Raw genomic sequence first — 24,657 nt, 5'->3', positions numbered from 1 at the left:
TCTTTTCCTTCCCTACTCCCTCCTCCCTCCACTGACACAACCTACTCTCTTTTCTTTCGTTCCGTCTCATTTTTCCCCGGCCCGGTTTCTGTCCTCCCCTCTCCGCACCCTGCATTTCCCTACACTACTCACTCACTCACTTTCCTCCTCTTGCCATTCCTTGAGTCATTCCTATATTCGATCCATTTAGTGGGGGGTGTATGTGTGTGTGTGTGTGTGGTGTGTTCATTCTTTGCTACTGCTTTCTTCTTTTCTTTTTCCTTCCCCTCAATTCCTCCCTCTTTCTCCTCCTCCAACCCTTCCCTTTATTCTTTCCTGTTCTTATCGTTTTTCCCGCTTGGTCCCTTTCGCCCGTCTTTCCCGATCGCCTTCTTCTGCAAGTCTTATCTGGCCCGCGCGCTCTTCGACTTTCTGGACCTCCCACTAGCTCTTTTTCCTTTTCTTTTTCTTCGCGGTGTTATTATACTTCTGTGTTAATCGCTGGAGTCCATCAGATTGCCCTGTTTTTGCCCGGTCTGCCCCTCGTGGGCTCTGCCAATAGCCTTTCATGATGTCTGGGTTGAGTGGTGTGCGACCGACGCAATCCGCGGCATTCGCCTCGACCTTACATTCCGCCGACTCCGACCGCCGCTCCTCCACCACCACCACTTCTAACACCAACGACTATCGTCTCCCTCTTCCTCCTCCGTCTTCTCAACTCTCTGACGATCTCTCCTTTGACTCTCCCATCTCGCCCGCCGATTCCTCCCAGGCTCACGACGGCTTGCTCAACGACTCTCTGTTCCCCGAATGGAAGTCGCCCAAAGAGAGCAACGACTGTCCCGATGAGATGCAAAGGAATGATCCCTTAGCCACTCAGATATGGAAGCTCTACTCTAGGACTAAGGCTCAGCTCCCCAACCAGGAGCGTATGGAGAATTTGACCTGGCGCATGATGGCAATGAGTCTTAGACGCAAGGAACGGGAACGCAGTGAGATTTCTAGGTAGGTGGCGACCCCATCATCACCGCTTCTCCTCACGGTCGCTCTTGCGGCAATGATCGCTCACATTTTTCCCCGGCCAGCCTGTCGACGAGACACAGCATTTCGGGCCCCAGTGGGATCGCCCAGCTGCGTCTGTCCGATCGCACCCCCATCGCCTCACACCAACCCTCCACCACCGACCTGGCTTCGGATCCCATGAATCTCGACGATTTCATTGTTCCCTTCGAATCTCCTTCCGACCATCCCTCCCCTGTGACCACCAAGGGCGAAACGGCGTCGGCTGCCATTCCCATCAAGTCATCGCGCAAGGAACACCTGGTGGAGCCCACCCCCGTACCCGCCTCTTTCACCCATCCTCCCCAAGACCAGCGGAAGAACAGCGAATTCGGCTACGTCCCCCGTCGGGTGCGCAAAACGAGCATCGACGAGCGTCAGTTCTTCGGTCTACAGGTGCCCACCCGCAAGCGACCCGCCGAAGCGTCCCCGCAAGTGCCACCCGTGTCGAACACGATGCTGGCCCACCACGACCCCGACTTAGCGGGCGCTGTGCCGGACTACACACTGGATGCGTCGTCGGCATTTGGCTTGCATCACGGCGGCCACCCGTCCGGCCATCCCGCGAACCACACTTCTCCCAATGTGCCATTCGGGTTGGATACGTTCAACCTGGGCGACGATCCGATCCTGACCTCGGCGGGACCCTACCAGACCAACTTTACGTTCTCGCCCAGCGACTCTCCCATGACGTCAGGAAACCCGTTTGCCAACTTGTACGCCCATACCCCAGTGGCTTCGTCCCTGAACTCGACCGATTTCTTCTCTCCGCCTCCGTCGGGGTACCAGTCGACGGCCTCGACACCGCAGCCGGCGTATGATGGAGAGCACAATCTGTATTTTGACATGCCATTGATCGATGCGCGCACGCAACGGCGGGTTCCCAACTACGTCACGCATCGATCGTCGAATCTGTCGGCTTCGTTGCAGCCACGTTACATGTACAATCAGAACCAGGACCAATCGCACCATGCCAGCAACCCCCCTTCGACGATGCACTCGCCCGGATATCCCATTCCTCAGCCGCAACACGTGGACCCGACCCAAGTTCTGGGCGATTTCGGCACAGGGACGTCCCATACAGCCATGTTCAGCTTTGGGGCTGACTCGGACAACGAGGACGATGACGTCAATCAATTCTCCGACCGCGCTGGATTATCCATGCCCAACGATCTGGCGGACGAGGCTGCTGACCTCAATGCTGGGATGCAGTGGGATGCGCAATTTCCGGGTTCATTCCACTCTCTACCCGGCTTTGCGGCCCAGCATCGCAAGCATGTGACAATCGGATCGGCTGACATGATGGACACTCCGAGTGAGTGGAACCAAGGCGGCAGTCTGGGCCGCACGCACGGGTCGGTCGCCTCGGTCAGCGAGGTCCGCAATCGGGAGCAGGATCCCCGTCGGCAGAAGATTGCGCGCACCACCTCCACCCCCAACACTTCGCAGCTACTGCGCCAGAGCATGAACGCGAATAACACCTCTCACACCTCACCCAATACTCCGCCCGAGTCTGGCTTGAGCAGTGCCGTTCCCTCCCGTCCGGCCAGTCCCGGAGGCTCCAAAAATGGCGAGAGCAGCGGACCGACCACTTGCACGAATTGTTTTACTCAGACCACCCCCCTGTGGCGCCGCAACCCGGAAGGACAGCCGCTGTGCAACGCCTGTGGTTTATTCCTGAAACTGCATGGTGTAGTGCGGCCCCTGTCGCTTAAGACGGACGTGATCAAGAAACGCAACCGCAGCAGTGCCAACAGCCTCGCGGTGGGTGCGTCGCGGTCGGCCAAGAAGTCTGCGCGCAAGAACTCGGTGCAACAGGCGAGTGTGACCACGCCCACCTCGAGCCGGGCTCAGAGTGGCACGACCTCGTCGGAATCCCCGCCGGCTATGTCCGGGGGTACGCCGTCCTCTAGCCGTGCTCAGGGCGTAGTACCTATTGCGGCTGCGCCTCCCAAGTCCACCCCGTCGACATCCTCGCCCGGCCAGGCTCGCACTTCGATCCAGGTGGCGCCTAAACGTCAACGTCGGCTGGAAAAGGCCACGGACGCGGACCCCATGGATGATGCGAACAAGGCGAGTCTCGCTTCGGCGGGTCGCTCGAAGGTGGTTCCATTGGCCCCAGCCATGCCCCCGGCTGCTGCGAACCCTGTCAATCACAGTATTGCGGGTGGTCAAGGAGCCAGCCAGGAATGGGAATGGTTGACGATGAGTCTGTGAGAACTACTCATCGCCTGACCTTTTCTCTTCGTTTCTTTCCTCCACCTTAATCTCAGTAATTGTCGACCTCGATACGAGCTATCCGGTGTTGACCCTTTTCCCAACACTCCTTATCCTTTTCATGACATAGACATGATGACCCCGTGGACACCAGTCTCGTTGAATCTCAGAAGAATGCATGTCCTCGCTAGCCGAGTGGATTCGCATCGAGTCTGTTTAATGAACTCTTTATGAGTGGACACGTGGGATTTCCTTATCTCTCTCGGGGATGGCAGAAGCAGCAAATAGCGGCGTGACTTTGGTTTGCGAAGATGAAAAGAGCCGGATGATGATTCTTTCTATTATCTCAGGGGCGGAATGATTAGCTTGCTGTTGTTGACTTTGTGTTTTTCTCTGCTTGATACAATCGCGTCTGTCCCGGCTCCCAGTCTTTAGTTTTATGTTTTTATGCTTATTTGGTTTGAGACTTGGGACCGGGCAGAAGTGCGCATCTCATTGTTTGGTTCTTGATTTGTTACATTGCTAATAGAGTTATGGATGAGTTATGCTTTATGTTTATGTTTATGGTTTGTTAGTGGAATTGAGATTGATGTTGATGATCTATGATGAGTGCATGGGCATTAGGAGATGTAGGCGTTGGTGAAAGAATAAGTACTATGTAGGTCATTACTCCTTCAGTCTCAACTTGACAAATTCACAAGCACCCTCCGAGAAACATGCCCGTATCCCACTCTAGTTCTGCCCATCTAAACCAGGGCATGAAGCTCCCACCGTCATATCACATCACCCCCAAAACCCTCACAAAACATCCTGTGCCTCTCGCACAGCAAACTCCATCGCACAAACCAAGCCCATCGTATGCGCCATCATCCCCACCAGCACCAGCACATGCCAAAACGCATGCGACGACCACAGCATGAACACGGTGGTATGCGGGAACCACTTCTCGGGGATTTTGTTCTAATGTATGCTGAGTTTAGCCTGGTTCCGCTTATATATGATATGCCAGTAAATAAGTGCAGAGGTTTAGTTATTGTCTGTTGCCCCAAGGTACAGTACTAGGGAAGCGGGTCTGTTCCACTGAGAGCAGAGCATTTTCTGGTGCTGGACTTAAAAAGCTACGCAAAGAATACTGACGTTAAGAGCCGGCAGGGCAGAACAAAACTCACCAAATACACCACCGCCCCAAGGATCAACGCCATTCCTTCCAGGGTGTACCACCCCACCCCGACGGCGAGGAGGTAGCGGACATCGTGGAGGTGGTAGAGGTGGGTGATGGGGATCAGCGCGGTGAGGCCGGTGAGGATGAGCGAGGTGACGCGCAGGGTGCGGTGGGGGTCCTCTGGTCTTTTCTTCGTGGTGGTGTCTGGTGGTGTACGTGTGGAGGCGCTGTCAACACTGTCCGCGGTGATACTGTCGGTAGTGGTAGTGATGATGTCGATAGTCCTCCTGCTGCTGCTGTTGCTGCTGCTGCTGCTGCTGCCGTCCGTGGTTGAAGAGGGGTGTAGGTGCAGTGTTACAGGAATGAGCGTTAGGATAATCGTCTAGATCAACCCTCCCTCCCGCCCCATTAGCCATCATCATCATCCCGATACTTGGACCAGTGCCGGCTAGTACTAGTAGCCATTCTTCTCCACTGGAGACAGTTTCTCATCCTGGGGCAGGGGCAGGGGCAGGGGCAGGGGTAGGGACAACCTCACAATCCATATATACACATCCCGCCACTTCCGATCCGCCTCCGCAGCAAACGCATAATGCAACCCCGTCGCAAAATTAATCACCAACAACTGCAGGATCCCGCAGTAGTCGGCCTTCAGTGCGTATGGCGACTGGTGGTTGTTGGCGTGGTAGGCGGCCGAGAGCCCCAGGCACACCGTGCAGCTGAGAATGTGGAGCGGGGGCAGGGAGGTAAAAATCCCCAGTACGGGGCATAATAGCGCGGGGAGGAGGTGCGTGTAGATGTTGAAGGTCTCGTGGTGGAGGGTGGTGTAGGTGGGGAGGTGGCGCCAGGTTGTTGTTGTGGGGAGGAGGTAGGATGTCGACGGTTTGGTGGTGGTGGTGGTTGTTCTTGTTGTAGATGTTGTAGGGTGGCGGGGGCGTAGGGTCGAGGAGTACATTTTTCTTCGTTCTCTGGGTGGAGGTTGATAAGGATACGTAGGGACAGGGGAGTATTAAAGATGGGATGAGGGTGAGGTGTAGTGGTTATAGCCGGTTTGGTGGGTCTGGTCGGTGGTTTTTTTGGTAGTTGTGGTGGTAGGTGCTACTGTGTCACATCTCGGCATATACTCCCTTGGTTGCCTTTTCGGTAGAGAACGGTATTCCAGTGTCTTCATTGTCCAGAGTAGAGGGAAGTGGAGATTGTTCTTGCTATATGTTGATTGATTATTAGTATGGGCCAGTTGGATCTTCCCTGTGCAGCATTGAATATGCAGTGGAAGTGAAAAGTGCAGCGTTGGGGGCATCGAAGTTTCTGGTACTGACACGCATCTTACAGATGTCAGTCAACTACCATCAGTTGTCAATATCTAATCTACTAGGTATCACCGTGCATCTCCTCCCTGCTCTCCTGCTGTATCTTCAACATACTCCGACCGTCCAATCACGCACCGCAACCTAGATCTCACATGACATCACGTGATATTATAAAAATTCCACAGCCAGTCAAAATCCAGCAAGACAACGACATCCAACCTCGACCAGCACCAACACGTGCTCCAAACCAATTCCCTCTCAAATATTCCCTTAATAGTAATTCCCCCCTCGTATTCAGCACAATGGGCTCCAGTGCCAAGAAGAAGAAGGAGAAACAGAAGGATTTTCAGGTCCGCCGCCACCCCTGCCCGTGCCAAAACATCTATACTGAGCTGACTCTGAGTAGAAAGCCAAACTCAAAGTCGGCAAAGCCAAAGCCAAGCCCGACAACTTCACCGACACCAGCTTCAAAGCGAAAAGTATGATCCCTCTACATCTCTCTCTCTTTATTTTTTTTTTCTTTTTTTTATTTTTGAGAGTTTTTCGATAGCTAATCCCGGCTTAGGCATAACCCTAACGCAACAATCCCTCACACTCTCCGCACCGACATCCGCCACGCAATTCACGCATCATGTCTCCCTTCTTAACTCCAAATCCGACACTCAGCGGCGCGACTCCCTCGCCCACTTGACCACTCACCTCGCCAACAGCCGCCCCGGCGGCAGCCCGCCCCCGCAGCCGGTAAGTACGCTGCTCCAAACGCTCTCCCCGCTCATCCTGGACGGCAACACGGGCGTGCGCACCCAGCTGCTCAAGCTGTTCCGCGCGCTTCCGCCCCGCGACGTCGAGGACCACGTCGCCCAGCTGCTCCCGTTCATCCGCGCGGGGATGACGCATCTGGCCGCGGATATCCGTGTCACCGCGGTGGAGGTGCTGGCGTGGTTGGTGGAGGTGGCCGGCGTAGAGGTCGTCGGGTGTGCCGGCGGCTGGATCAAGACGCTCAACTGCTTTTTGAGCGTGCTCGGCTGGCATACGGAGGAGTCGTCCAAGTGGTCAGCCTCAAGAGCGGCGTTCGGGAAGTCCGGGAGTCAGGGGAAGCCGATGGTTAAGGTGCTGGGGGTGTTGGCGGAGTTCTTAGATGTGGGGATCGGTATGTCCGGAAATGAAGACGGGGATGTGGTTATGGGGTGGACGGAAGAGAATCGGGGTCAGGCTGGGGCAGGGGTCGGGAACTCGGAGTTCCCACTTGCGCAGGTTGAGGCCCATCTCATTCCCAAGACGGCGCAGCCGTATGTCTATCTCAATCTGTTTGGGCAGCCCAGGGATGAGGAAGGGGAGATGTATGAGACGAGGGAGGATCGGTTCCGCGTTTTTGCCGCGCGATTCCTCAAGGCGGTTGAGCGCGGGGTGGAGAGCGCAAGGCAGGATGGCGGCGAGGTTGGGAGGGCTTCGTCGGCTGTCAGTAAAGTTCTTAAGGAGGCGATGGCTTATGCGCGGGGGGCTGGCTTGGAGGTGTAGTTTTGCTTCCGGTCTGGTTCTATAACCCTTGTGATGCGGGCGTTTCTTGTGGGGTTTTATAGCATAAAAATTGGCTTTTCTTTCTGGTTTGCTTCTCTCGATTTGATGAACGAAGGGCCTAAATCATATACTCTATACGCAACTTAGACCTTCACCTTCTCCTGCTCGTGCAAGGCCTCGTCCGACCCAGCCGGCATCCCCTCAATGTGATCCCGCGCCTCGTAGATCTCTTCGGCCATCACGGCCCGGTCAATGAGGGACTCGCGCGCCGGGAACCACCAGGACAGCCCGACGTAAACGATACTCGTGGCTACAAACCCCAGCAGCCATCCGAACTGATACGGGTGGATCCCCACTCCCACCGGAATGCTGCTATTCACCGAATGGATCAACCCTGGCAGATTTGGCACCACCCCCACCACGAACCCCACAATGGCCCGCCAATTCACCCCCCACCAATATCTATATATAGGGTTGTGTGGTTGATATAACGCCATGGTATCGTACTTTCCGCGTTTCAGCACCCAAAAGTCCCAGAGCATGATCGCGGCAATCGGTCCGAGGAAAATCGCATATGCCGACATGAAATTCATGAAATTGCCTGCTGACTCAAGGATCTTCCACGGTACGAGAGCCCAGGATAGCAATCCACAAATGATCTGGCCCCGTCGGAGATTGACGTGCTCCGGAAACAGTGCCATCAAATCGTTCGCTGCGGAAATGGAGTTGGCCGAGATATTGACTCCCAAGGATGCCAACAGGAAGGAGAACGCGGCAAAAAATCGACACGCTCGACTGGACCAGTGGCTGATCAACTCGATCGGATCCCATGGGATCGCACCCCCGTAACGGGCTTGGCCCGCCGAAGAAGCGGCAATTCCAATGAAGGAGATGAAGGTAAAGATGATTGGCAGCATTGGAACGTACAGCAGCTGCCATTTCGGGGTAACGCGCGAGTATCGTGAGAAATCGGACTATAGCCCATTAGACACTAATGGGTTGATCTCGGAATGACACATACCTGATTCACGCTCAGAGTGGCGTAATTACCCAGAACTGCAGTCATACTCGACAAGAACAACCAACTGTACTGCGACCCAGAAACCGTCGGCTTCTGGGCAAACATGTCTCCTCCACCCTCAGCCACAAATGCCCAAATCAGGATCGCAATCCATGCGGTCGGAACAATGACGGATTTGACCACGAACAGCCATCGCACTTTGTTCGGGTGAATGCAAAGGAAAGGCAGCTGGATGAGCCAGAAGATAAAATAGCTCACCATGCCATTAGTCGTGATTCCCTGGTCTTCAGGAATGTTGTTTTTCAGCTTTAAGAAACTGGGCCAGATCGCGCCGATCATGACCCGCACGGCATTTCCTCCGTTAACGTTCTGGATGGCGAACCAGAAGAGCGCCAGGATGACCCGGGAGACGATGGCGACATATGATCCCCAAAAGCCCCAGCTGGCTCGCGCAATTACTGGAAAGGGAACATGATAGATCGCACCCACCGCGCCATTCCCGGCGATGACGAATGACATGATGAAGAAGGAAATAGCGACAATGGCGATCGATTCACGCCAGCTAAGACCGACGGCAATAATGCTACTGGCAAACTGCCATGTCGCCGCATTGAAAGCGTCGGAGATCCAGTAAGCTAACTCTCGTCAGCAGGAGCTCGCGACGACGGTGTGTGGGAGACTAACAGATAAAACTGAGAGGACCCCATTTACGGCGATGCAGAGGTACCGGGTCGAGATCGAGGTTAGTCCATCGAGAGTTGCCCTCTGCAAAAGCAGACTTCGATTGAGCCACATGAAGGTGAGGCCGATTGAACTTCATGGCGGTTGCTCACAGTCCTCCACCTGTGCTCGGATATGATGGAATGATGTTCTAGTATATCGACAGGTGCACAGAACAGCGACCCAGGCCTGACGTGAAGGATGAATTGTCAAACACTCGGTCGCAAGCCAGTGGAGGACGGATTGCACATAGTCCGACGATTGACTATAATACCCTGCAGGCTCCCATCAATGATTGATGCCCCAGGGTCAGATAAGCAAGATAAGCACCCTTGCTGGTTGATAGCTCTCACGGGCCACGATTGGATGGCACATGCGATCAGACAGATCCAGGCCGATAAGAATGACGGAGAGCGGAGGGCTCCAGCAGATGTCTCCTGTTCATAAACTGAATTTGCGCGTGCATTGTCGTGTGGTCTTTGGATTAAACTCAGCTCCAGCCGCTGGTAGCACTCGGGTAATCTGAGCTGATCGATTGGACCAGGAGGATGAATCCATCGCCAATTTCGCATTGACGTTGGAGCGTTGTATCGAAGTTGCGACTCAAGTCACCATCGTTCCGCATGCATCGAAGGGGCGAGATTGGCGGTCAATTCTTGGCAAGACAGCAAGTGAGACGCTGTCATAGAAGAACAGATGTTTTTCTTTCATCTGTTCACAGGATCAACACGAATGTAAAGTGGACTGAAGTTGGAGAGACAATGGAAAGTATTTCCGAAAAGGTGGGGATAAGGGGAAGAGGGGAAGAGGGGAAATTAGTGATAGTTACTCCTCCGTATTCTGTTGTTAATCACCAAGCGGGGTTCCTCCTCTTCATCCTCTTCTCCCCTGTTTCCCTTGTCCCTACACAAAACACCACCTCCATAAAGCCACTTTTATCGATTGTTAAGCATACCGCCATCGAACTCCTCGCAAGATGACATTCAACATTCCCGACGCGAGATCCCTTTTCCCAGCTCTGAACCAGGAACAAGTCTTCCTTGACAACGCAGGAGGCAGCCAAGTGCTTGCCTCGGTCATTGAATCGTGAGTCACAAAGCATTGAACGAGAGCATCCCCTTATTCGGCCTCGTTGCAGAATCACAACTTATCTCTCGACGACCAACGTTCAATTGGGCGCCACATACAAAACAGCCAAAGCGTCGACCGCCGCCTACAGCCACGGTTACGAAGCGGCAGCCAAGTTCATAAACGCGAAGCCTGAAGAGGTATGAAGCTTCAACTTTATTTCAAATACAGTACTGAGTCTATTCTCTCCGTAGATCTGCCTGGGTGTATCAACCACACAGCTACTCCACAACCTATCGACCGCCCTCGACTTTCAGCCAGGAGATGAGCTTATTATATCCAAGTTGAACCACGAGGCCAATTCCGCGCCCTGGAATCGGATCGCGCAACGCCTCAGACTGACAGTCAAGTGGTGGTCGGCATCCGATAGGCATAATCCCACCTGCGACCTTGAGGAGTTAAAAGCATTGCTGTCGGAGAGGACGAGGCTTGTGGCGTTTCCCCATGCCTCTAACATCACCGGCACCATTAGCGACGTTAAACAGATTGCCAAGATAGTGCATCAATATCCTCGAGTATGACATCGTGCCAGAGTGATCGGTCCTGTCTCACATCTCCTAGGCCCTAGTGTGCGTTGATGGCGTCGCACTCGCCCCACACCGACAAGTGGATGTCATAGACTTGGATGTTGATTTCTATGTATGTGGGAGTATCGGTTCGATATGGAGCGTATACTAACAAGAAAAGGCATTTTCATGGTATAAGGTCTACGGCCCTCATATCGCCCAGCTCTACGCGGCGTCGCGCATCCATGACCAAATCAGCCCCTTGTGTCACTACTTCAAGAGCACCGAAACTCTAGATTTGAAGCTCGGTCTAGCGTCGGCGAACTACGAGTTGGCACAGAGCATCCCCCGTGTTGTGGAATACTTTGGTTCTAATATATCAGCAGCGTGGGACCAGATTGCCACCTTCGAAGAGAAGCTGCAGGCGATCCTTCTCGATTATCTGAATGAAGAGGAGCGCATCACACTCTACGGAGAGCCATCAGCTAAGAAGGCGCTCCGGGTCCCTGTCATCAGCTTTGTGGTCCAAGGAATCAAGAGTCAGGCTTTTGTGGAAGAGGTCGAGAAGCGATCGCCCTTTGGCTTCCGGAGCGGGCATATGTATAGTCACCGCTTGATCAAAGACATCATCGGGCTGGAAGATGTCGAGGATGGCGTCGTGCGGATCAGTATGCTGCACTATAATACTGGTGAGAATTGCGAGGTCACGGGGTGGATTGTGTTTGCTGATCTAGAACAGAGGAGGAACTCACATCGCTCGTCAAGGTGTTACGGGAGGTTGTTGCTACATTATAAGCTACCATACATCGCTATGCTGTACATAGAACCCGCCTCTCCACGATCGATTATGAGCTTCCATGATACATCCCATATTCTCCAAGTAAACCACCTCTGTCGGTGGCTAATTATGTTTGCATGCTGAGGCTAGGCGCATACAGCGAGTTCCCAGGGCATAGATCTGATCTGAACATACTATGAACTTGTACTAATGTGCACTTCCGTTGCTTCGGGTATACAATCAGGTTTTGAGCTATAGTCGTCTTATACTGCGTGATTGCAATACACCACCGAGTTACTGCACCAGTACTTGGCGGGATAGACCTCAGAATCTGATGCTCTAGTACCCCGATATATAGACAGTCGAATATGAGTAAGGCCGGGAACAAACAGACGGATGAGAGGCAAGCGAATGCGTCCTCGATAAGTGGTCAATGTGTCGATGCACTCGAGCATAGGTAGAATACAGCTACAAATCGGGGCCATCATGTTTCAAGTTCATAGTCCTTCAGTATGACAACTATCTTCAACTCGCTTTGATCGCTGCAGCCTTGTGCCTGATCTCACTCCAATACCTTGCCATATCGAAAGATGCTAGTGCAGCTTAGGCACTTCGGTCAGGAAATTTTGCGCAGTTGAATTGACACAAAGTAGCCTGTGTCTAGCTCTGCGTATTATTAAGCATGCATTAATAGTCGATTGACATATCCGTTGTTGGTGGGAGCAGGAGAAAGACTCGGGAGACATAAGTACTTGCGCGACCCCGCAGTTCATACATCATGCGGTCTGCACAACATCAACATCAACATCAACTTTGACATTAAACAACATTTATCACCGCTGAGAACAATGGCCAACCCATTTGGCGACGTTCCCTCGGGAGCCAAGATCCCTCCCAAGCCTTTTCAGCTCAACATCCCCCGTGAGAAACTCGAAGAGCTCAGCGTTCTCGTTTCAATCTCCAAGGTATCCCCGCCTACCTACGAGAACTCCCAAGAAGATCGTAAGTATGGAATCACGCGAGACTGGCTCCTCCACGCGAGACAGGATTGGAAGGACTTCGACTGGTAAGTGCCATTTCAAGCACTATGCGGCTCATCGATCTAGCTTATAACCGCGAAGAGGTCAACCCGGCTCACACCAACTAAAACAGGCGACCAACAGAGAATCGTATCAACAGCTTCCCGCAATTCACCTACGAGATAGAGGGCATGACCATCCATTTTGTCGGACTCTTCTCTAAGAAAGCCGACGCGGTGCCCATCGTCCTCCTTCACGGCTGGCCGGGAAGCTTCCTTGAATTTCTACCCTTGTTGTCCCTCCTGAGGGACAAGTATTCTCCGGAGGAGCTACCGTTCCATGTCGTGGTACCCTCCCTTCCGGGCTTCACACTGTCCTCTGGCCCGCCACTCGATAAAAACTTCACTGGGGGCGATACGGCCAGGGTCGTCGATCAGGTGATGGTCAATCTTGGGTTTGAGGGTGGGTATGTGGCACAAGGGGGTGATATCGGGTCGAAGATTGGTCGGATTCTGGCGGTGGATCATGATGCTTGTAAAGGTATGTTCAATCCTTTCTCGGGGGGGTCATTGAATGATGTTAAGCTCTGAGTGGTGCACTGATTACTGGTTGTCAACGGGGTAGCGGTTCATTGTAAGTTGTTATCCCCCCAGAGAAATCACTGTCTCTCTTTCATCTCTAATATCGAGAACACGACGACAAGTGAACGCCTGCTACATGAACAAGCCCGACAACGTGGAGGATTCGGCCATTTCCGAACTTGAGAAACAGAACCTGGCTCGCGGAGAATGGTTTTTCACCTACGGTCACGCCTACGCAATCGAGCATGGAACTCGGACCAGCACCATCGGACATGTTCTTTCGGCAAACCCGGTTGCCTTGCTTTCTTGGTGAGTATGCTTGCTTGGAAGCACAGCTGGCTCTGCACCTGTAGCCCTCCTTGAAGCCTCCAATGGTCTGATCTCGGGGTGATCTAGGATCGGAGAAAAGTTCCTCGACTGGCCCGACGAACCCCTGCCTGTGCACGATATCCTCGAATCGGTGTCCTTGTACTGGCTCACAGATACATTCCCTCGGTGTATTTACCACTACCGCGAGGTAAAGCCTGGTCTTTGTCTTGTCACTCGCTCTCTTTCTTCTATTTATCTATTGAACGGTCTAACACCCTCGCAGCAAGTCCCCTTGCCGAAGGTCCAACACGCTCAGGACCCGAGGTGGTACATCAAGAAGCCCTTCGGATTCTCGTACTTTCCAAAGGAGCTTGTGCCGATACCGCGGGCCTGGGTTGAAACCACCGGGAACTTGGTTTTCTGGAACTCTCATGAGAAGGTAGGTTGCTTTGTTGTTGGTTGGGGGATAATTGGAGTTAGAGCTGACAGTCTCCCCGCAGGGAGGACACTTCGCCGCCTTTGAACAACCAGCTGAACTCTTAGAAGACTTGGGCGCGTTTGTGGAGAAGGTGCGGGCTGATATCAAGTAATCCTACATCCTGTGCTGGGGGATAGCATAAGTGTTGCTCGAGCCTGTTCTAGGGCGCCAATGCATGACGCTGGAGTATTGACAACTTGTACTCCGTGCAATGTAGGATAAGAGCCTGCGCATAAAACATTACTGAGCACTCGTAGAGTCGTGTCCTGGTCTAGAAGTCAGGCACTAAACACTACATAGGCTAACACATCCAAAGCCAACCTGAAACAACTTCGCACATCTCTCATACTATGCCGAACATACCTACTACACATCGACATCGATGACCTCACTCGCCCAGAAAACTCTCCTCTCCTCACTGACAATAAGCAAAAAGCAAAAGCAAAATCCCACTTACCTCACACCAATACGAACAAAAGCACCCTCACCAACCAGAAAGCAACCCCTCCCCCCTCGCCTACAGCAATCCAGATGGCTGTCTCTCACTGGCCCGTCGAGCAGCACATAAGCCGGCATTAGTCCTGCATATCATCTGCATGGTTTTTGTTTTCCCGCAACCGACAGAAAGAAAAAAGAGGAGCTCAAGGTTTGTTCCCGTTGTTCTGGACGGATCGGCCATTTTGGCGGGAAGGGAAAAGGCTGTAGTGCCTTCCAAGTTATTTGTACAGCTGGCTTTGGGAGGTTTTGGTGGTAAAAAAAAGTACCTGTTATTGAGCTGAGGGTGGGAGGAGCTGAAAGTTTTGTTTTCATGGTTGTCTTGGGATGCTTCTGTTGAGTATTTTGAATTCGGTGTCGTCTGTGGTTACTATGCGTGAGTAGGTTACGGTGGGTATTATTTATTGTTCCGCTGGGTATTAGGCTCCATCTCCCGTATCATGGGTTAAATAGAGAAGTTTCATCGTGCTTTGAGTGAGGTTTAAGTTGTTTCACGGAGGCCATCGTCACATCAATATACTACTACTACAAATAGACGATGAAGTCTTTACAGTGAAACGAGATATATATTCACGTGCGGTGCCGCTATGCGCCAACGTCGTCGTCTAGAACCAAGACAGATGAATAGCTAGCTTTGTAATTGATCTTGCTGTCAGTCATACCTGCAAGATTAATGCAAGCTTCATCACCGATACACAGTACCTCCCTGATGCTTCCTAGTAGGTAGAAGAATCAAGTCGTCAACCCTGCTGCGGGGTCTTGAGATCATGCCTTATGCTGCCTCAGGCAGGGATAATACCCGCACCCCTCCCCTTGGCTCCCACCAACCACGAGCAATTGCAGCCTTGCAGCGCTGCCTGCAATAGCGCACCTGGCAGTCCACCTCGGCAGGGCAGTGAGACGAATTGCAGTGGCTGGTCCCAGATTGCCCCGGAGACCCCGCGCGCGTCATTGGGTAGTTAGCGCTTTGTTTGCTGCTCCACATTAATCTCTACTCTGTCAGAGGAAGACGGAGTCCTAACCTTTTGGAGGCAGATGTAGCACTTGCTCAGCCTTTTTCAGGTCCTCCTTAGTCAAGTCAGGGCTGAACGAAGGGCCGAGTCCTCATCGGTTCATCTGGCCCGCTTACGTAGGACACAATCCTGCACCGCAAGATTAGAGAGGCAGGTTTTGGGCGCTTGCCAGTCAACATCGCTTCTCTATACGCATGTAACTCGGTAACCCGATAGAGAAGGGCAAAAGGGTGCTGTGCCTGCCCCCTCTTTCTTCTTGTCTCTGACACTATCTCAATCTTTCAGCCACTCACGCCATGATTTGATGTACCGGGGGCTAGGTGGGTAGTGGGTAATGGGGTGGACGGTCATGAGGCTTAGTTGGTCTTGGACATTCGTCTTTAGATTAACGTGTTCAGATGGCTGTACATTTAGCACTGAGCAGCCCTGAATGAGCTACTGTAATCCTAAGTAGACAGAAAATAGGCTATTCTTAGTTAGCCTCGTCCCTGTCTACTTGAGGCAGCAGTGCCCCCCTCATTCGGAGCACAACCGAGAATACGGTAACAATGAATGATGACGATGATGAAGTTCGTGCCTACTTCGGAGTAGCATGGCTGAACTACTCCGTAGCTAGTGACCTAGTCCTTTAAAGGAAGGCAAGGCTGGAAGATACTAGCACCATCTGACCTCCACCAGAATGTTTCCATGCTGGAGTAAATGCATGCACGCACGGGGGACCTCTAGCCTCGTCCTATCGGCTTTCATGATAATCCTGCGTAGCTCCGGCAGGATTGCTTTTTTACTCATACAGTGTGGTAAGTTGAGCTTTGACACTTCCGCAGCATCCCGCTGGCTGTTCGGTGTTGTTGTATCACTTGATGGAATTTTTTTGTTTCTTTGCTACGGTGGGTTCTAATTATGAGTAAGAGAGTGGTCGCACGTAGGTTTTACGGATGACGGATGACGGATGTTCGGATATACTGCGCATGCACATAGTAGTTAGATCGTGCGGAATAGTTAGTAGGTAGTCAAGTTGTATGAGTAATTGTGGTTGTTTGCGTATCCGAAAGACGCCGGCAGGACTTCTTCCAGTTACTCATGATTAATTGCGGGCGGAGACTTTGTCGGAGTAAGTGTTGAGCCGGAAGCTGTTGCCTGGCTGCCTGGGGGATTTACATAAGCGGGGTTGATTCTGATGGAGGGGGGTTCCACAGCCAGTTGTACTTTTCGGTGCACCTCTTGGCTTATGCAGCGAGACATGTGGATAAAAACTACTACTGTGTGGTGAGAATGTTGAGCATCGTCTAACAACCTACATTTATTGATGGGCTGTGTCATGTATGAACTATGAAAAAAGTCTGCCACTGACAAAATGACTGGGAAAACGGGAAAAAGGAGTATGGTAAATTTAGAGCAGAGATCTCGCCATGTTGTACGTGTCACTGCCTCACCCGTACGAGTTTTCGCGGATGGTGGCGTGGCTGGCAAATAATCCATCTGCGGTGGTTGGCTGGGCTGACCACAATAGAACCCCGACGAGGTTGAGTCGTTTCTGGTTGCGCTTCCACCCTTTCCGTTGGGTCGTCGACGACATAACCGGCCATCCATCCCTTTCGGATGGGCTGTGAGCAAATCCAGTGGCAGTGAACTACATAGTAAGTTAAGTACACTCCGTGGTATTGTCTTCGGATGCCCCCATCATAAATATAATGTACAGTATAAGTGAAGTTGTGATCAACGTGTGTAGCTCGACGGATAGGAGGGGGGCGAGCAGCATATATCCCTGAGCAAAAGCGCCCGCCTGCTATGGAGGGACAGATGTCAACACGATGGGTTCGTCGCGTTTTGAATGGACCGACCATCTGTAGCTTTCTTCCATACAGTAACTTGAGTTTGTCGGCTGAGTAAAGTTTCATCGCTGACTTGCTGAAGCATGCAGTGCATGCTGTGTATCTACCCTTAGTTATGGATGGCCGATGTCGCTTTCTTCCTCTGGTTGGTCTTTTATCGGATGGCTTTTCTTACCGATGGGGGTAGGACAACAGTTCATCGTCATAAGCACCTAAATGATAGCACGCACTAGTTCAAAATCGGGAGATATTATTGCGACTGTTAACGTTGTTATCATCTGAACGACGACTCCACCCAGTTTTTCGGGAAAATCGGGGTTGGGACGGGGGCGTATCTTAGTCATGCACAAAACATGGGATGGAATCTCGACCATGGGACCTCCCTCTATCCATCGAAGGAAAAGAAGGGAAATCGAAGAGGGGAGAGGGGGATGTACAGTGTATTGATAATAAATATCTAAGTGAGTGGTTGGTTTGCTTGGATTACAGTTAGGAGAATGACGATCATGTAGCAGAGAGAAGTCATGTATATCAGTAAAGAACCATACAAAGTATCAGTAATACTACTCTACTGTATGCCCAAGTCGGGCGATTGTAACTACTCGCACTGGTCCAACAGAAGAGTCATCGATATCCGCTCCCGTCCAGGTTCCGATGGATCTCTCCCTCCCCTCCCTCTCCCTCCACTGCCTCCTCCTCCCTCCTACTTACTCTCATTCCCTTCCACTTCTCTTCCATTTCTCATTTCCCTCTCCCTCTCTGCCTCCCCGTGCCTGTTCTTTTCTCCTTTTCTTGTCTTGTCCTCTTTATCCCCCACACTCCCCTCTCCCCTTATATCCATCCCCCCCCCCCCTTTTAGTCTTCCCCTTCCGGTAGAGAGTGCCAGAGTGGGAGCAAGCGTACAAATACTGGGAGTTCTTGTTTCTCTTTTACACTGGATTTGGTGGTCTGATCTGATTTTCCCTTGTTTCCCCATTCTTTCTACTCTCCGCTCTTAAAACCAGCCCTGAAGAAAAGCGGTCCCTGCGTCCGCTCGACTCACCCAGTCATCCAGTCCCGCCACTCTCGCCACAGTGAGTAACATTCACGCTTGTTCCATTTTTACTCTTCTTCTCCCACGCCTATCGCCTCTATTTGCCTCCCTGCCTGATTTCAGGTTGCCATCTCAACCTGAACTCCTCCATAATCACTTTAGCAACTGGATCGCCCCCAAGTTAGTCACTATTGTCTATCTTGTGCTCCGCTATAGTCACCGGACAGGAGAAAGCCTAAAAGCCTTCTTCGGTTCCTCTGCCTAGTGAGACCCGGAGTAAGAGTCATAAATCGCCGCACAACTCTCATTCTCACTCATATACACAACGCCTCCGACATACGTATAACTTAATCTTACTAAAATCATCTGCTGACTCGATTCTCTTTTCGCCTTCAGCTTCTTTGAGCCTCACCACCCATCAGCCTCGACTCCATCGCGCTATTCCTCTTCCCCGATAGACCGTTTGACTGCCTGAACAAGCGCCGCTGCATATAGTAGCCGCCTGCTTGTTGTGACAGTTCGCCGTTCTATCGGCCCTTGATATACTTCTTCTCATACCTCAAGATGTACCCTGTTGTTTCGAAATCTTTTGTTCCGATCGCCCGTGTTGCTTCCCAGGTCTCAGTTATCCGAGTTTTTGGCAAGGTCGCTTCTATCTAAGTGCTCTTTGATCTAAACGGCATCTGTCACCCGAAAGAATCACGTTGTCATCCTACGTGTACTCTTTTGTCGCGCAAAATTCGGCTTGATATCTCCGGTACTCGACACCGGCGATCGGAACAGTAGACAGTGAATAACCTCCTTGACACGTTACTCACTGCCTACACCTCACCCTCTTCTTCACCCCCGATTTCTTCCTCTTCTCAATCCGCCATTACGGATCTCGTGGTGGATGGTTATTTTCGCCTTCCCCTGACTCACACATTTGATTCACTTTCGACTCATACTACACTGGCGACTATTCGCTACTAAGGGTTTGCCGTCGCCTGCTCATACAAAGACGGCTTCCTGTCTCACGGCTACTCGTTTACGGTCTTCAGCATAACGGTTTCTTGATAAATCCCGGTACAAATTAAACGCACTATTCTTGGCCATCTCCGCGGCTCTTCAACAGTTGAAGTCTAGCAACCCTTTGCCGGCCTTCTGGATGACCATTTGAGGTACTTCGAATCTCTTTTTATTTGTTAAAAGTATTCAAGGTCTCTCGACTGGACATCATCCCGGATATGTCAGGGATTGACGTTTTGGGTTTGAAGGATCCAAACCCGAACTTCCAACAAATCAGAGCACCCTATGCGCACCCCTACGCATCGTCGGCCTCTTCCTCGGCCTCTTCTTCGACCTCCTCGGTCTTTTCTCTCGATGGCGTGTCCGCCCAGAGCTCTGCCTCTTCCGCTGCCACGCTGCCGGTGGACGTGATCTGGGAGAATGAAGGAGAATACTCGGCCGCAGGAAGGGGTCTGGCGGCGGTGGGAGCACGGGGTTGTTCCAGGGGAAATCCTCCCCGAATTGCTGAGTCGGCCGTTGTCCCACCAGAGTTGCGCAAGCATCCCCGGCGGACCAACAGCGCCACTCAAGCGAACGGCGCATCTTGCACGCGGCCCCCCCCCTGTCTCCTGAGACAGTCGGAGCGGAAGGTTAACTTCGTTGACAACCTTGTCGGTAAGTTGGGAAAAAATTAATGGATCATTCTGGTTGAAAGAGTTTCGGAGCTAAGAATCGCATTTGAAGATACCGCGTCGCAGATCGTCGAGGCTATCTGGCCATTATCCGCCGTGTCGCTTCGGAGTGACTCGGCCACTGGATGCAAAGGCGTACTGCCCCTCCGCACTTTCATCCAAGAAACACTCCGTCGCTCCCGCACGAGCTATAGCACGTTGCAGGTGGCTTTGTATTACTTGATCAAGATCAAGTCGCATGTGCCCACCCACGATCTGACGCAGGACCAGTCCCGAGGCAAGCCTGCTTGCCGGGCCATGCAGTGCGGGCGACGCATGTTTTTGGCGGCTTTGATCCTGGCCTCGAAATACCTTCAGGACCGCAACTACTCGGCCCGTGCCTGGAGCAAGATTTCCGGCCTGAACACCGTCGAAATCAACCAGAACGAGCTCATGTTTCTCGAAGCAGTGAACTGGAGACTCCACATCCCCGAGTCGCTGTTTCAACGTTGGACGGACATCGTGCTGCGGTTCACTCCGGGCGCGAGCAGCATACCACTTGATGATGGACAGTGCTGGCGAACGATCATCCCCAAACTCACCCCTGAGTTGGACAGTTTCGACACCACCCCTGCTACGCCTTCGAGCATGGGGTCTTTTGACGCTCGCTCCGTGGCTGAATCGCCATCCCCCCGTGGCACGTCGACCCGACGGGAGTTGCCCAGGCTGCCTACGAGCGACTCGATTACCCTGCCGCCCTTGGCTTTGGAACCAATGGTGCAGCGCACGAACTCTCTGCCGTCCCTTCCTCCCATGCCGCAGCCGCAGATGTTGCCGACTCCCCAGATGACCCCGCAAGCGAGCATCGCCTCCACTCCTGCAGTGAGTGCTGGTGGAATTGCTGCGCATCGGCGTTACATGCAAGTTGCTATGTCGCAGGTACAAGGTATGTGCACGGCGCGGTCGGTCTACGACCCGCGGCCGCCGCTATCGCTTTGTCCTAAGCCTAGCACGTTTGATGGCTACCCAAGCCTTGTGCGCCGATCATCCTTGGCTCGCTCGGCTTCGTCCACCTCGTCTCCGGACTCAATGGTGTCGGATGTGTCGACTCTGTCCTCCCAGTCCTCGCGATCGTCTTCTATGTCGTCGTGCTCCTCGGTCACTGGGGCCGCGCTTCCTCGTTTGGCTGTGCAGGCTACGCTACGCTGCACTGGCCACTCCCTGAAGGAGGCCCGAAAGAACCTGACTATTGTGACTCCTCCCGATGAGGGTCCGCTTGGTCCAGTCTATAGTTCGCCAGAAAGCTATACTGGTCCCATGGGCCAAGTTCCGGATTTGTCCGGATACTCCTTTGAGCATCCGATTGATCTGACTTCCACGCACGAGGCGGCCCAAAGCCTGTGTGAGCTGTCTGGCGCCACCTCGCGTCAGGAGCAGCCCATGGGTCAAGGCCGTAAGCGCGGCCGGACCGGATCGGAGGATATGCTGCTGCAGAACCATTTTCATCACTTGGCCAAGGCTAGTGCACTGGGCGAAGTGTCTCTACCCCACGAAAACGTGGCGGATCTCTGGAGGAAAACCGGGTCTGGCTCTGCGCAGTCACTGACTTTGGCCCAGTTGAATGCTTTAAACTACCAGGCACCGCTGTCCGGTCCCGCCGGCATCAAACGCGCCTGCTGTGGCAGCGAAGCTCGCAAGGTTGCACTTCACCCTAGTATGCGGGCAGACTACTTGGGTTAGGTTTTCCTTGTCTCTACTTTTCGTCTCTTCTGGAGACACCGTTCTCCCATGAACTATTGCTTAATCCTATGGTGATTGACTTTTGACTTCGTCGAACAAGCGATTCTCTTTGTGATGTACTCGCAGCAAAGCAGCGGAAGACGCATTCTGGGAAGGGAAAAGTTTTGTGCGAACTTTTTTTCCGTCGTGCACGTTCTAAGGGAAAACAAAAGTCCTGGTCTATGTACATACCTTCCAGCCTGTTTTCCGACTCTGTGGAGTCTTTTATCTTTTCTTTGTCTGGCTGCGCGGATGCAGTCAACGGCTGTACGATGTACACTGGGGAGGTTTTCGTCCGCACACTTTTCATTTCATGCTCACATTTGTTACCATTTACTTAGTGATCTGTCGTTATCTGCTTAGGGACCGGAGTGAGATGGAATGGCCTGGGATTTTATTTGTTTGTTGGCTGCTTATGGAGCACATCATGGAGGGCTGCACATTTTACCACTGGCCCTAGGGAGTTGAGGGGATTTCCTTTGATAGTTAGAAGCCGGAGTCGATTGGCTCTGCGACCACCAATACCATGTTTACTCGATCATCCTACAGGAGCAGTGTCAGGTGCCCGTATGACTCACCGCAAGTATGATGTTGGAGTGAAAAGGTGGGTGACTGGTCAGGTGGTTCATTCAGGTGTTGGTTTGGTTCACCGGGGAGACGCTAGTGGCACTAGTGACTCATGCCACGCCCGCCCCAGTGGCCAGTGCAGCCTGAGGCAGTAATCCTGTTGTGTAACCCACGGAAGTAACCGGTACAGGCTACGAGATTGGACGAGACCGGAAGTCGATTCACCGCCGGGGATCACATGCCGCGCGCAAAGCAGGAATGGTCTAGCGTGATCAGATAAGATCAGATGGTCTGTTTCCCCTCACTGTCGTGACCTCGGTTGTTCTTATCAACTGCCTACCTCCTACTCCGTGGTACTATTCAATATATTGATACTGGAGTGCAGCAGCAACAAAACAACCTAAGCAGAACGAGGTGCACTCAGATCTGAAAATGGCTCCTCCTAAAGTCATCGCCTTGGTGGCCTTGCTCTGCACGACCCTCACCCAGCTCGGCAGTGCAACTCCTGTACTGGAGTCCTCGCAGCAGCAGCAGCAGCAGCAACAGCAGCAGCAGCTTCTCACTCAGCACCCAGACTACAAAGACACAACAGACACCCTCTATCCCTCTGACTATAATGAAGCGTCAACAACAAACACCTACAAACCCCCAAGCTGGTTCGAATCCACCCTTCTCGCCCGCCGCCTCCTCGCCCTGTCTCCCACCGGCACCGCCTCCACCATCTTCCCAAGCCCATTACCCGGAACCGACTCCTCCTCCTCGGGTGATACCTCAGAATGGATTCCCCATAGAACTCCCGAAACCGTCGCAGGCCACTCCATCAGCCTCACCGAATACCTCTCCGACTGTGAACACGCTCTCTATGGGGCCAACAACCATTTAGGCACAAGTCAAGGAAATCCCATCTTCCTCGCCCTCAACGTCGCGACGACTTTCCGCAACACCGCTGCGGGGTCCAACCTCTCCCTTTCGCTCTCGTGGTGGGATCATCTGAACGCGACGGAGCCGGTGTTTCCGGGTTTCCCGCTGAGTGCGGCGGGGTTGCCTCGGGTTACGCTGTTGGGGTATGTCGAGAAGGTGGACTTTTCTAGTTTGGTGCAATCTGAAGGCGGAGAGGAGGGGGCGGAGGACCGTCTCACGCAGTGCTATCTAGCTGCACACCCCGACGCGGAGGCGTGGCTGCCGCACAGGAAGGGGGCGCCGCATTCGAGTTTCTGGGCGAGGTTGGTGGTCCAGCAGGTGTATTGGGTAGGGGGGTTTGGCGGGTTGCAGCAAATCGGGTGGATGAATTTGACGGAGTGGAGAGGGATTGGGCGGGAGAGTTCGCCGGGGGATTTGGGGGATGGGAGCGGGAGGGGGTGGGAGGGGGTGAGGTTGCCGGGGGAGGTTGCTTGAGGTTGGTGCTGTGCTTAGACGGTGGGTGCTTAACAGGCGAATTTGGGGGTGTGGAAGGTTGGTTTTAGGATGTGCAGTCGCTGCTGGATTCTTTGTTTTTGTTGTGCTGTTATTGATTGTTGCACACATGGTGGTGTTCGGCACGTCCTTCGCTGCAGGTATCATTCCTTGCCTTGCCTTATAAAGTACATCATAAACAGCCTCTGCCTTAAGAGACAAATCACCGTCTCCCACTCCCACTATTACTACCAGCAACAGCTCCGGCTCCAGCCCCGGCCCCAGCTCCAATCCCATGCACCACACAAAGCAAGTACTTCCGATCCGGCACCACCACAATCTCATGCTTCTTCGTCCGCAACCGCAACAACCGCACCTCATCGCCTTCCTCTTGCTCCCCGTCCAGCAGCTCTCCATCCTCGGGTTGCTGTTTCCCCGCGCGACCTTGTCCCTCGAGCCCGTCCCTGTGACTATGACTTCCTCCAATCCCCTCCGTATGTCCGACCAACCCATTTCCATATGCACCTCCCGCGCTCTGCCACTGTCCCTGTCCTTGTCCCTGTTTCTGGGTCTGTCCTCTCGTCCCTGAGCCAGACACAAAAGAAGCAGGATCCCCAAGCACAGCGCCCAACTCCGCCGCACTCGTCACGTATGCGAAGATATGCGCTGCTAGGGTCTCAGCCGGGGAGGGTGTGTATTCCTCCTCCTGCGTCGGTGGTGCTGGTGCCGGTTGTGATGCTACTGCTGGTGCGGCCGGTTGTGCTGCTCCCGCTCCTACTGATGACTGCACCCCCCCCGCAGCACTCGACGCTATCCCCCCAGATAAGCCCGTAGACACAGCATCAGCATCAGCTTCGGCATCAGCTTCGGCATCAGCATCAGCATCCGCTTCAGCTCCTTCCAATTGAGAGGGCGCTCTCTCCACCACCGAAGAAGAATCCGTGCCAGCGGGTGGTGATTGTGGTGGTGCATGTTCTGTGGACGAGTGCTGTTGCGGTTCTTGATCCGGCTGCGCGGTCGAGGGCGACGGACTTGTCAGGGTGGTTGTGGTGGTGACGGGGGCTGTCGCTGGTTCGGTGCTGGGGGTGGTGATGCTGGTGGTG

General features: G+C 53.1%; 9 protein-coding genes across 9 annotated transcripts; 6 read left to right on the top strand and 3 right to left on the bottom strand.

Annotated features, from left to right (window-relative positions):
• Positions 1-550: 550 nt before the first annotated feature.
• Positions 551-3,255, top strand: BP01DRAFT_296468 (regulator of nitrogen metabolite repression; the record flags this gene model as incomplete). The annotated part of the gene is made up of 2 exons (XM_025571844.1): positions 551-984; positions 1,065-3,255. The coding sequence occupies 2 exons, from the start codon at positions 551-553 to the stop codon at positions 3,253-3,255; spliced, it is 2,625 nt and encodes an 874-aa protein (XP_025431396.1).
• Positions 3,256-4,053: 798 nt separating this feature from the next.
• Positions 4,054-5,372, bottom strand: BP01DRAFT_365868 (hemolysin-III family protein; the record flags this gene model as incomplete). Its single annotated transcript, XM_025576384.1, has 3 exons — positions 4,054-4,215; positions 4,425-4,734; positions 4,873-5,372. The coding sequence occupies 3 exons, from the start codon at positions 5,370-5,372 to the stop codon at positions 4,054-4,056; spliced, it is 972 nt and encodes a 323-aa protein (XP_025431395.1).
• Positions 5,373-5,945: 573 nt separating this feature from the next.
• BP01DRAFT_319487 (IPI1/TEX10 family protein) lies at positions 5,946-7,357 on the top strand. The gene is made up of 3 exons (XM_025572671.1): positions 5,946-6,077; positions 6,134-6,206; positions 6,293-7,357. The coding sequence occupies exons 1-3, from the start codon at positions 6,030-6,032 to the stop codon at positions 7,243-7,245; spliced, it is 1,074 nt and encodes a 357-aa protein (XP_025431394.1). The 5' UTR covers positions 5,946-6,029; the 3' UTR covers positions 7,246-7,357.
• Positions 7,317-9,347, bottom strand: BP01DRAFT_51402 (nucleobase cation symporter-1 family protein). The gene is made up of 3 exons (XM_025579919.1): positions 8,951-9,347; positions 8,267-8,901; positions 7,317-8,219 (listed from the first exon to the last, which is right to left on the bottom strand). Exons 1-3 carry the CDS (start codon positions 9,084-9,086, stop codon positions 7,389-7,391), a joined length of 1,602 nt encoding a protein of 533 aa, XP_025431393.1. The 5' UTR covers positions 9,087-9,347; the 3' UTR covers positions 7,317-7,388.
• Positions 9,348-9,852: 505 nt separating this feature from the next.
• Positions 9,853-11,491, top strand: BP01DRAFT_356923 (putative aminotransferase). The gene is made up of 6 exons (XM_025575070.1): positions 9,853-10,072; positions 10,125-10,254; positions 10,309-10,629; positions 10,676-10,753; positions 10,802-11,309; positions 11,360-11,491. Exons 1-6 carry the CDS (start codon positions 9,963-9,965, stop codon positions 11,413-11,415), a joined length of 1,203 nt encoding a protein of 400 aa, XP_025431392.1. The 5' UTR covers positions 9,853-9,962; the 3' UTR covers positions 11,416-11,491.
• Positions 11,492-12,150: 659 nt separating this feature from the next.
• On the top strand, positions 12,151-13,996 carry BP01DRAFT_356922 (epoxide hydrolase family protein). The gene is made up of 7 exons (XM_025575069.1): positions 12,151-12,464; positions 12,551-12,957; positions 13,042-13,050; positions 13,121-13,307; positions 13,395-13,515; positions 13,591-13,746; positions 13,808-13,996. The coding sequence occupies exons 1-7, from the start codon at positions 12,247-12,249 to the stop codon at positions 13,895-13,897; spliced, it is 1,188 nt and encodes a 395-aa protein (XP_025431391.1). The 5' UTR covers positions 12,151-12,246; the 3' UTR covers positions 13,898-13,996.
• A 2,456-nt stretch (positions 13,997-16,452) lies between these two features.
• Positions 16,453-17,527, bottom strand: BP01DRAFT_51253 (uncharacterized protein). Its single transcript, XM_025579918.1, has 3 exons — positions 17,461-17,527; positions 17,301-17,386; positions 16,453-17,220 (listed from the first exon to the last, which is right to left on the bottom strand). The coding sequence occupies exons 2-3, from the start codon at positions 17,329-17,331 to the stop codon at positions 16,715-16,717; spliced, it is 537 nt and encodes a 178-aa protein (XP_025431390.1). The 5' UTR covers positions 17,332-17,386; positions 17,461-17,527; the 3' UTR covers positions 16,453-16,714.
• A 1,857-nt stretch (positions 17,528-19,384) lies between these two features.
• On the top strand, positions 19,385-21,556 carry BP01DRAFT_296437 (putative G1/S-specific cyclin Pcl5; the record flags this gene model as incomplete). Its single annotated transcript, XM_025571843.1, has 2 exons — positions 19,385-19,820; positions 19,890-21,556. 2 exons carry the CDS (start codon positions 19,385-19,387, stop codon positions 21,554-21,556), a joined length of 2,103 nt encoding a protein of 700 aa, XP_025431389.1.
• A 1,038-nt stretch (positions 21,557-22,594) lies between these two features.
• Positions 22,595-24,462, top strand: BP01DRAFT_365862 (uncharacterized protein; the record flags this gene model as incomplete). The annotated part of the gene is made up of 3 exons (XM_025576383.1): positions 22,595-23,385; positions 23,758-24,203; positions 24,236-24,462. The coding sequence occupies 3 exons, from the start codon at positions 22,595-22,597 to the stop codon at positions 24,460-24,462; spliced, it is 1,464 nt and encodes a 487-aa protein (XP_025431388.1).
• Between the last annotated feature and the right edge of the window lie 195 nt (positions 24,463-24,657).

The sequence above is a fragment of the Aspergillus saccharolyticus genome (assembly GCF_003184585.1).
Source record: "Aspergillus saccharolyticus JOP 1030-1 unplaced genomic scaffold BP01scaffold_15, whole genome shotgun sequence".
NCBI classification, from domain to species: domain Eukaryota; kingdom Fungi; phylum Ascomycota; class Eurotiomycetes; order Eurotiales; family Aspergillaceae; genus Aspergillus; species Aspergillus saccharolyticus.
This window is presented reverse-complemented; position numbering and strand designations above follow the sequence as displayed.